This window comes from Ranitomeya variabilis, chromosome 1 (genome assembly GCF_051348905.1).
Source record: "Ranitomeya variabilis isolate aRanVar5 chromosome 1, aRanVar5.hap1, whole genome shotgun sequence".
Classification (NCBI taxonomy): Eukaryota; Metazoa; Chordata; class Amphibia; order Anura; family Dendrobatidae; genus Ranitomeya; species Ranitomeya variabilis.
Window position 1 is genome coordinate 375,433,212 of NC_135232.1, and position 11,628 is coordinate 375,444,839.

General features: G+C 45.9%; 1 protein-coding gene across 2 annotated transcripts in view; it reads right to left on the reverse strand.

Moving 5' to 3' along the window:
• Positions 1-11,204, reverse strand: part of VPS13A (vacuolar protein sorting 13 homolog A) — a 277,896-nt gene extending 266,692 nt beyond the window's left edge. For both annotated transcript variants that reach the window (XM_077249012.1, XM_077249013.1), the window contains exon 1: positions 11,023-11,204. In XM_077249012.1, the coding sequence (XP_077105127.1) occupies positions 11,023-11,122 (100 nt within the window). In that variant the 5' untranslated portion in view covers positions 11,123-11,204. The remainder of the gene's footprint in view (positions 1-11,022) is intronic.
• Positions 11,205-11,628: the final 424 nt, after the last annotated feature.

An 11,628-nucleotide genomic window follows, 5' to 3' on the forward strand; every position in this document is an offset into this window, starting at 1 on the left:
TTTAGTATTGCATTTTTTGGGAAATTTGGTGACTTAAAATCAGCAATTCTGCTCTATCAATTGTTGTTTTCATTATGGCATTTGATATATGATTTGCCAAACAGGACAATACCAAATATGTTTATTTTTCATTTTTTTTATATATTTAAGCTGGGAAAAGGGGAGTGATTTAAACTTATTTTATTTTTTTTATATACTTTATAGCAGTCATTTGACAGTTGTCCCAGCGATCAGATGATCACAGTCACAAGTAGAGTGGGATGTCTGCTGCTTCTTATGTATACACTGTACTCAAGGAGCACAGCGTATGCAGATATCAAATAGGCAGAAACAGTATAAAAAAAACATTTCTGCCTTCTCTACTGGGCACCGCACACAACCTGTGGCTGAATGGCTGTGTGTGCAGCCTATATTTTGCAGCTGGCTTCACAAGTTTCACGGACTGCGATTTCTAGACTGGCCATAGATCCCCGGTCTGAATCAACCTCATAAGCTATTACTGTATGAGGTTATTGTGTTCTAGTTAGGGGAACAGAAGCAAGTCCAAGAATCCCACTCTGTACACTGATAGCACATGCTGAGGAACCGTACTGTGGCGGCAGGGTGAAAGCTTTCCTTCATCCGGACGCATGCCTTCAGAAAAGAAAAAGACTGAGGAATTTGAGAAGAAATACTATTGGTAGACTATGTTCATATTGCGATTTATTCTACAGTCAGTGACTCTGCCAGGGGCTTACGTTTGAAAACCTGGAAAATGGGATTCGGATATTTGCGCTGACTGGTCATTGACTAATGATGCAGTCAGACATGATTTTCAGCAGTATCCACCTATCTGAGGTTGATGTCCTCAGGGCCGCCGCCATCAGGGCATTACAGTCCTTACTAATGTATGGGCCTCTGACCTTCCCCGGCACCTGCGCACTGCAGTACTTTGCTCTGCCCTCAACAAGGCAAAGTACGCCTGCGCCGGAGCCGCGACAGGAAGCAAAGAAGAGGACGTCATCGTATGAAGATGGGAGGTGCCGGACCGCGACACCCATCGGACCGCAACGGGAACGCCCCTGGGTGAGTATAATCTAACTTGTTTTTCTCATCTTTCAGGATAAATCGGGGGGCTTATCTACAGCATTATAGAATGCTGTAGATAAGCCCCTGATGGCGGTGGCAGCAGCTTATAGGCCAAAAATGGGGTGACAGATTCCCTTTAAAAGCAAAATGAACATAGCCTTAGACTGTAGCGCGCTGGTAGAACTTTTATGTCTGAAGTGTTACTACACTTTAAGAAATGTGTTTTAATATATAGTCGATGCTGAAATGTCTGCAGATCAGTAGGGGTCCAGGCTCTGGGAACTTTTCAGCATCTACCGTATGTCAGGGTATGTGCATATGGTGTCTTTTAGTTGCGGGCGTACTCACATAGTCTTTTAAACAAAAGTTGCTTCAGGAAAACGTGAGATGTGTTTTCCCAGAAGCGACTTTTCTAACATCTCTTTGTATGCCTTTTGCGGTAGCGCTTTTTTTTTTTTTATGCTATATATAACAGTGACGGCTTCCAAACGATAGCCGCCAGATGAATTAACTGGTCACTTCTTTTAGCTACCGTACTTCATGACTTTTGAAGACTGAAGCTGTTAAAAGAAGTTAAAAAAGATGGAACGTTCAGATGCATCTCCCAAAATTAGATTATCATCAAAAAGTTAATTCATTTCAGTTCTTCAATACAAAAAGTGATACTCGTACATTATATAAGTCATTACAAACAGAGTGATCGATTTCAAGTGTTTATTTCTGTTAATGTTGATGATTATGACTTACAGCCAGTGAAAACCCAAAAGTCATTATCTCAGTAAATTAGAATACTTTATAACACCAGCTTGAAAAAATTATTTTAAAATCCAAAATGTTGGCCTACTGAAATGTATGTTCAGTAAATGCACTCAGTACTTGGTCGGGGCTCCTTTGGCACCAATTACTGCATCAGTGCGACGTGGCATGGGGGCTATCAGCCTGTGGCATTGCTGAGGTGTTATGGAAGCCCAGGTTGCTTTGATAGCAGCCTTCAGCTGGTCTGCATTGTGGGGTCTGGTGTTGCTCATCTTCCTCTTTATAATACCCCATAGATTCTCTATGGGGTTAAGGTCAGACGAGTTTGCTAGCCAATCAAGCACAGTGATACTGTTGTTTTTAAACTACGGTAGGTATTGGTACTTTTGGCAGTGTGGACAGTTGTCAAGTCCTGCTGGAGAATGAAATTTCCATCTTCAAAAAGCTGGTCGGAAGAGGGAAGCATGAAGTGCTATAAAATTTCCTGGTAGATGGCTTACTTTGGTCTTGATTAGTGTTGAGCATTCCGATACCGCAAGTATCGGCCGATACTTGCGGTATCGGAATTCCGATACCGAGTTCCGATATTTTTGTGATATCGGAAATCGGAAGTTCCCAATGTATGTATAGGAGTTTAGGACCTGCGATGACGTCGCGGCTTGTGATTGGTTGCGTGAGCGGTCACGTGACCAATCACAAGCCGAGACGTCATCGAAAGGTCCTAAACTCCTCATTCTTAGGAACGGAGGCTGCCGGTTACATCGGTAAGGTCCAGGGGCCGCCGGACGGGTGAGTATATCTATATTTTTTATTTTAATTCTTTATTTTTTACATGAATATGGATCCCAGGGCCTGAAGGAGAGTTTCCTCTCCTTCAGACCCTGGGAACCATCCAGGATAGCTTCCGATACTTGTGTCCCATTGACTTGTATTGGTATCGGGTATCGGTATCGGCGATATCCGATATTTTTCGGGTATCGGCAGATACTATCCGATACCGATACTTTCAAGTATCGGAAGGCATCGCTCAACACTAGTCTTGATGAAACACAGTGGACCTACACCAGCAGATGACATCACGGATTGTGGAAGTTTCACACTAGACCTGGAAATCAAGGTCCAGAGGACCTCCACGCTGGAGGAAGAGTGGAGAGGCCCACAATCCATGCTGCTTGAGGTCTAGTGTGAAGTTTCCACAATCAGTGATGGTTTTGAGAGCCATGTCACCTGCTGGTGTAGGAACACTGTGTTTTATCAAGACCAACGTCAGTGCAACAGTCTACCAGGAAAAAACTTTTTGGAGATGGAAATTTAATTCTCCAGCAGGACTTGACAACTGTCCACACTGCCAAAAGTACCAATACCTGGTTTAAAAACAAAAGTATCACTGTGGATTTTAAAATCATTTTTCAAGCTGGCGTTATAAAGTATTCTAATTTACTGAAATAATGACTTTTGAGTCTTCATTGGCTGTAAGCCATAATCAACAGTAACAGAAATAAACACTTGAAATAGAGTCATTAGAAACAGAGTGATCTATCTAATATACGAGTTTCACTTTTTGTATTGAAGAACTGAAATAAATTAACTTTTTGATGATATTCTAATTTTGTGAGATGCTCAGCAAATCATTTGGAAATTATGTGCATTGTTTTTACTGCTGTATTAGCATCTAGTCATGTGCACTTACCCTCAAAAGGCATCTTAAACTCTAAGTACACTTTACAGAGGACCTAACATCAGGTCAAAAGTGGCCAGGTTGTGCTTTTAATTTATTCCAGCTACTCTCCGAATTTTTAGTTTTTTCTTCTTGAAATTTTACCATATGGTTACAGAGAAAGGCACCTTTAGGCTAAGTTCAGACTAGGCATTATTTTATGCAACTTTTCAGCATTTTTTATGCAAATTTTCAGCTTCGTTATACAGTACTATCAAAGACTATGAGATTTCAGACATCTCAGGCACACACATTGTTTTTTTTTGTCATCAGGATTTTGAGCTTTGCGTGGTTTTTGCACAATGGAGCATGTCACTTCTTTCAGTGTTTTTCACCCACTGAAATGAATATGTGTGGTGAAAAAAAAGCACCAAAAATACAGGTATCAGGTTTTTCTGCATTTTTTGTGCCAAAACCTGATTCCATAGAATAGAACTTTTTTTTTGCAGCTTTTCCATGCCAAAACCACAGCAAAAAAACACAAGAATAAAACAAGGAAAACCTGCTTTTTTCTGCAGCTTCTTCCTGCCAAGAGATCAGATTTTGCTACAGAAAAAAAAGCTGAAAAAACGCCTAGTGTGAACTAACCCTTATATTTACTGCTAAATGTTGGGGTCTTTACCAAGTAGGTGTTGCTCACAGGATTCTCTCGGGGACTGTGTTTAGGCTTCTCTGCATTACTGTCATTATCCAATTACCCACTTGGTAAAGACCATGAAAAATAGCACTAAATATAAAAGCTACTTATGTCTGGATCTGGATGCAGAGTACCCAGTACAGGAATGGGAAAAAAGTAAGAGCAAAAACTGGCTAGGATCCAACACAGACAGACACACTGACACAGGGAGCAGCACTGTACATTAGGTAGTGGCCATTAAATATGACGAGGCTGCAGTACCATGAACAACAACCTGTCTTAGGGCTCATACTTGCGTGAAATATGGCTGAGTCTCGCATGGTAACACCCGGCTCTGCCGCCGGCACTTGAGAGCGGAGCGTGCGGCTCCATGTATTGCTATGCGGCCACACGCTCTGCTCTGGAGTGCCGGCAGCAGAACCGGGTGTTACCATGCTAGACTCGGCCGTATTTCACGCGAGTATGAGCCCGAACGGTACATTCACATTTGCGTTGTGCGCCGCAGCGTCGGCGCCGCAACGCACAACGCAAACCGAAACGCAGCAAAACGCATGCACAACGCTGCGTTTTGCGCCGCATGCGTCCTTTTTTTCATTGTTTTTTGACGCAGCAAAAATGCAACTTGCTGCGTCCTCTGCGCCCAGACGCGGGCTCCGCAGGGACGCATGCGGCGCAAAACGCAAGTGCGACGCATGTCCATGCGCCCCCATGTTAAATATAGGGGCGCCCGACGCTGCGGCGCACACCGCAAATGTGAACGTAGGGTTACCTGTACACTATATACAGAGCTCATGTGTATAATGTCACCGGTGATCCCCGTATTACCTGTGCACTGACATTATATACAGAACTCCTATGTATAATGTCACTGGTGATCACTGTATTACACTATATACAGAGTATTGTGTATAATGTCACCAATGATCCCTCATTATCTGTACAGACACTATATACAGAGATCCTGTGTATAATGTCACCGGTGATCCCTGTATTACCTGTGCACTGACATTATATACAGAACTCCTCTGTACACTGTGTGCAGAATTATTAGGCAAGTTATATTTTGATCACATGATACCTTTTATTCATGTTGTCCTACTCCAAGCTGTTCAGGCTTGAGAGCCAACTACCAATTAAGTAAATCAGGTGATGTGCATCTGTGTAATGAGGAGGGGTGTTGTCTAATGACATCAACACCCTATATAAGGTGTGCTTAATTATTAGGCAACTTCCCTTCCTTTGGCAAAATGGGTCAGAAGAGAGATTTGACGGGCTCTGAAAAGTCCAAAATTGTGAGATGTTTTGCAGAGGGATGCAGCAGTCTTGAAATTGTCAAACCTTTGAAGCGTGATCACCGAACAATCAAGCGTTTCATGGCAAATAGCCAACAGGGTCGCAAGAAGCGTGGTGGGCAAAAAAGGCGCAAAATAACTGCCCTAGAATTGAGGAAAATCAAGCGTGATGCTGCCAAGATGCCATTTGCCACCAGATTTGCCATATTTCAAAGCTGCAACGTTACTGGAGTATCAAAAAGCACAAGGTGTACAATACTCAGGGACATGGCCAAGGTAAGAAAAAACGACCACCTTTGAACAAGAAACATAAGATAAAATGTCAAGACTGGGCCAAGAAATATCTTAAGGTACCGTTACACTAAACGACTTACCAACGATCACGACCAGCGATACGACCTGGCCGTGATCGTTGGCAAGTCGTTGTGTGGGCGCTAGGGAGCTGTCACACAGACAGCTCTCTCCAGCGACCAACGATCAGGGGAACGACTTCGGCATCGTTGAAACTGTCTTCAACGATGCCGAAGTCCCCGGGTAACCAGGGTAAACATCGGGTTACTAAGTGCAGGGCCGCCCTTAGTAACCCGATATTTACCCTGGTTACCATTGTAAAAGTTAAAAAAAAACAAAACACTACATACTCACATTCTGATGTCTGTCACGTCCCCCGCCGTCAGCTTCCCGCACTGACTGTGTCAGCGCCGGACGTAAAGCAGAGCACAGCGGTGACGTCACCGCTGTGCTCTGCTTTACAGCCGGCGCTGACAGTCAGTGCAGGGAAGCTGACGGCGGGGGACGTGACAATCATCGGAATGTGAGTATGTAGTGTTTTTTTTTTTTTACTTTTACAATGGTAACCAGGGTAAATATCGGGTTACTAAGGGCGGCCCTGCACTTAGTAACCCGATATTTATCCTGGTTACAAGTGAACACATCGCTGGATCGGCGTCACACACGCCGATCCAGTGATGACAGCGGGTGATCAGCGACCAAAAAAAGGTCCTGATCATTCCCTACGACCAACGATCTCCCAGCAGGGGCCTGATCGTTGGTCGCTGTCACACATAACGAGATCGTTAAGCGGGATCGTTGCTACGTCACCAAAAGCGTGACGTTGCAACGATATCGTTAACGAAATTATGTGTGAAGGTACCTTTAAGACTGACTTTTCAAAGGTTTTATGGACTGATTAAAGGATTATGAGAGTGTCTCTTGATGGGCCAGAGGCTGGATCAGTAAAGGGCAGAGAGCTCCACTCCAGCAAGGTGGATGTGGGGTACTGGTATGGGCTGATATCATCAAAGATGAACTTGTGGGACCTTTTCGGGTTGAGGATGGAGTGAAGCTCAACTCCCAGACCTCCTGCCAGCTTCTGGAAGACAACTTCTTCAAACAGTGGTACAGGAAGAAGTTGGTATAGTTTCAAGAAAAACATGATTTTCATGCAGGACAATGCTCCATCACATGCCTCCAACTACTCCACAGCGTGGCTGGCCAGTAAAGGTCTCAAAGAAGAAAAAATAATGACATGGCCCCCTTGTTCACCTGATCTGAACCCCATAGAGAACCTGTGGTCCCTCATAACATGTGAGATCTACAGGGAGGGAAAACAGTCCACCCTCGAACAGTGTCTGGGAGGCTGTGGTGGCTGCTGCACGCAATGTTGATCGTAAACAGATCAAGCAACTGACAATCTATGGATGGAAGGCTGTTGAGTGTCATCATAAAGAAAGGTGGCTATATTGGTCACTAATTTTTTTGAGTTTGGGCTTTGCATGTCAGAAATGTTTATTTCTACATTTTGTGCATTTATATTGGTTTACATGGTGAAAATAAACAAGTGAGATGGGAATATATTTCGTTTTTATTACGTTGCCTAATAATTCTGCATAGTAATAGTTACCTGCACAAACAGATATCCTCCCAAGATAGCCAAATCTAAAAAAAAAACCACTCCAACTTCCAAAAATATTAAGCTTTGATATTTGAGTCTTTTGGGTTGATTGAGAACATAGTTGTTGATCAATAATAAAAATAATCCTCTAAAATACAACTTGCCTAATAATTCTGCACGCGGTGTATAATGTCACTGGTGATCACTGTATTACACTATATACAGAGCTTTTGTGTATAGTGTCACTAGTGATCACTATTACCTGTACACTGACACTATATACAGAGCTCCTGTGTATAATGTTACTGGTGACCACTGTACTACCTGTACACTATATACAGCTCTACTGTGTACAATGTCACTGGTGATCCCTGTATTACCTGTACACTATACACTATCATCAGCGCTCTGTGTATAATGTCACTGGTGATTACTGTATTACCTGCACACTATACATTATCATCAGCGCTTCTGTGTATGTGGCCACTGGTGATCACTGTATTGCCTGTACACTATACACTTATCACCGCTTCTGTGTATAATGTCACTGGTGATCACTGTATTACCTTTACACTGACACTATATACAGAGCTCCTGTGTATAATGGCACTGGTGATTACTGTATTACCTGCACACTATACATTATCATCAGCGTTTCTGTGTATGTTGCCACTGGTGATCACTGTATTGCCTGTACACTATACACTTATCACCGCTTCTGTGTATTATGTCACTGGTGATCACTGTATTACCTTTACACTGACACTATATACAGAGCTCCTGTGTATAATGGCACTGGTGATTACTGTATTACCTGTACACTATATACTATACACTTTGCAAGGCAGTTAGTGATGAGCGAGTGTACTCGTTGCTCGGGTTTTTCCAAGGACGCTCGGGTGGTCTCCGAGTATTTGTAACTGCTCGGAGATTAAGTTTTCATCGCCTCAGACAGCTTGATTACATGTGGGGATTCCCTAGCAACCAGGCAACCCCCACATGTACTCCAGCTGGGTGGTAGCTGTAAATCATTCAGCTGCAGTGATGAAAACTAAATCTCCGAACACTAACAAATACTCGGAGACCACCTGAGAGTGCTAGGGAAAACCCGAGTAATGAGTATACTCGCTCATCACTAATAGCAGTACAAGGCAAACAATGACTGGCCCACAGCACTTGTCACATCGCCATCATCACTTCTGTCAGCTGAATATAGGTCTCAGAAACCTTTGTTGAAGCTGTATAGTGGCTTCTATTGTCAACGGAAGTCACCATAATCTGCCAGATCCATTGCCCATTGTACAGCCATAATGCCCAACGACCCCAAATTGAGTCTCCGATACAGATATCCACAGATCCTTACTATGGCATCCCCTTACTCCACAGACGGGTGCACAACCTGTGATCTGGGTGACTTTCTGTGCGGCCCTCCACTATCTGGTCGCACACAGGGAGTAGAGGAGTATCAGGCCGCACCCTAAGCATGAGTGACTATTAATGGTGTGTGACCATGTCTGTGACCACATCATCATCAAGTTAGGGAGTAGATGAAGTAAAGTAACGGCCATGCCCTTGGCTGCCATATTGTAGCGGATGGGAGAAGCCAAACCCTCATGTGTGTCAGAGTCTCGCATTAACTACAATGGAGGAAGCAATATCCTTTTCCTTTCTGGATTGTCTCGGGGAGAGAAGAAGAGAAGAGGACCTCTATCCTGACAGGCGGGAGTCCTAAAAATGGAATCAGCACCTATTAGTGAAGTATGCTGTGATGTTTCTGACAATTTACTGATGCCCACGGGCGCTAAGAAGTTTGTTCAGTTTGGCAATGTGGTCCTAAGACCTACCCTGCAGGAAGATGTACACGTATGACAGGTCAGAGCACCCTGTGGAGGTTATTAAAGGGAATCTGTCACCTCTTTTTTTCGATTTGAGGTAAAAATATGGTTCAATTGTGCCTGAGCTCTGCATTACAGCAGTACATTTCATATCCCCCCGATTCCTCACCTTTGCTGAGAAAATACCTTTGTAATCTCTCCGTTTTCGTATGTAAATTACCCCGACCTGATAGGCGGGGCCTATTCGCCGTTTCTCCCCACCTCCTGCCTTGCTCTACGCTCTTCTTTCCTGCGTTGGCGTTATGTTTCTGCGCATTGAAGTGGCCTCTCGCGCGTGTGCAGTATGTTTTGCCTAACAGTGGGCAAAGCATACAACTCATTATTGCGCATGCGCCATTTTACATTACGTTCTGTGCCCCGGAAGTCTTGCCATGCAAGGGGGCATAGAACGTAATGAAAAATGTAGGCGCATGTGCAATAGTGATTTTATGCTTTGACCACAGTTGCGCAAAACATACTGCGCAGGCGCCAGAGGCCAATTCAATGCGCACGGGATCTGTGCTATTCACAGATCTTGTTACGTTCGAGAACGCCGAGGAGCGGGGGGAGAAACGGCGAATAGGTCCCGCCCATCGGACCGGGGCAATTTACATACGAAAACGGAGAGATTACAAAGGTATTTTCTCAGCAAAGATGGGGAATCGGGGATATGAAAGGTACTGCTGTAATGCAGAGCTCAGGCACAATTGAACCATATTTTTTATCTCAAATCGAAAAAAAAAGGGGGTGACAGATTCCCTTTATTGGCTGATGCTTTACATGTTAGTGTGTCTGAGACACATCAGGTACACTAACCGCCCGGGCACATGCCACAGCTGAGGTCCTATTACACTAACCGCCCGGGCACATGCCACCGCTGAGGTCCCATTACACTAACCGCCCGGGCACATGCCACAGCTGAGGTCCTATTACACTAACCGCCCGGGCACATGCCACAGCTGAGGTCCTATTACACTAACCGCCCGGGCACATGCCACCGCTGAGGTCCTATTACACTAACCGCCCGGGCACATGCCACCGCTGAGGTCCTATTACACTAACCGCCCGGGCACATGCCACAGCTGAGGTCCTATTACACTAACCGCCCGGGCACATGCCACAGCTGAGGTCCTATTACACTAACCGCCCGGGCACATGCCACCGCTGAGGTCCTATTACACTAACCGCCCGGGCACATGCCACCGCTGAGGTCCTATTACACTAACCGCCCGGGCACATGCCACAGCTGAGGTCCTATTACACTAACCGCCCGGGCACATGCCACAGCTGAGGTCCTATTACACTAACCGCCCGGGCACATGCCACCGCTGAGGTCCTATTACACTAACCGCCCAGGCACATGCCACAGCTGAGGTCCTATTACACTAACCGCCCGGGCATATGCCACCGCTGAGGTCCTAATACACTAACCGCCCGGGCACATGCCACAGCTGAGGTCCTATTACACTAACCGCCCGGGCATATGCCACAGCTGAGGTCCTAATACACTAACCGCCCGGGCACATGCCACAGCTGAGGTCCTATTACACTAACCGCCCGGGCACATGCCACCGCTGAGGTCTTATGTGCCACTTAATAGGACATAGCCCAGCAGTGCTGCCAGATGGTCGTGAGGAATAAATCAGGCACACAGTCCTGGCAGCCATGCCTGGCACAGCTGGCACTCCTCCTGTCAGTCCATGCGCTGGCCGGGGGTCTGCAGCCAGGGGGCACATGTCACCTAGCAGTGCGCTGTTATGTACGGACACGGGTGTGTCACTCACCGCCCCATATGCCCAGCTTCAGCTGCGAGCTGTCCAGGTTCACCACATAGTCACCCAGGAAGCGGTTCAGCACATCCACCACCACAGACTCAAACACCATGGTGGCTCCCTGCTCCCGGGTGTCACCCCGGAGTCCCCACCGCTCGCACTACTGCCGGGCCCGCCCCTCACTCCTCATGCGCAGTACGTCCGGTCCTCCCTCCTCACTGCGCCGCCCACCTCGGCCATGTGTATGTGGGAAAGTCACACAACTTGTGCTCAGTGCTGTCACAGGCAGGACGGGGGGCGGCTATGACTGTAGCGCCAGGTGCCACCCGGCCGCTCATGCTCATCGAGGGTGTGCTCTGCCCTCCACTGTGGCTGCCTGGCTGGCATGGGAAGCTGTGCCAACGCTTTGAGCGGAGAAAACAACAGGTCACAGGGCCTATCTGCCCCATGGCACTGTCACATACTCCTTCCGTTATTAGTTTCATTTGGGACATTAGGTCATTGCATGAAAAGCAATTCCCATTCAGAACAAAATGGCGACCAGTGCTGGCTGAGCCAAGAGCAGTAATTCTCATCACTAAGGCTACTTTCACACTAGCGTTGTTTGCTGTCCGTCGC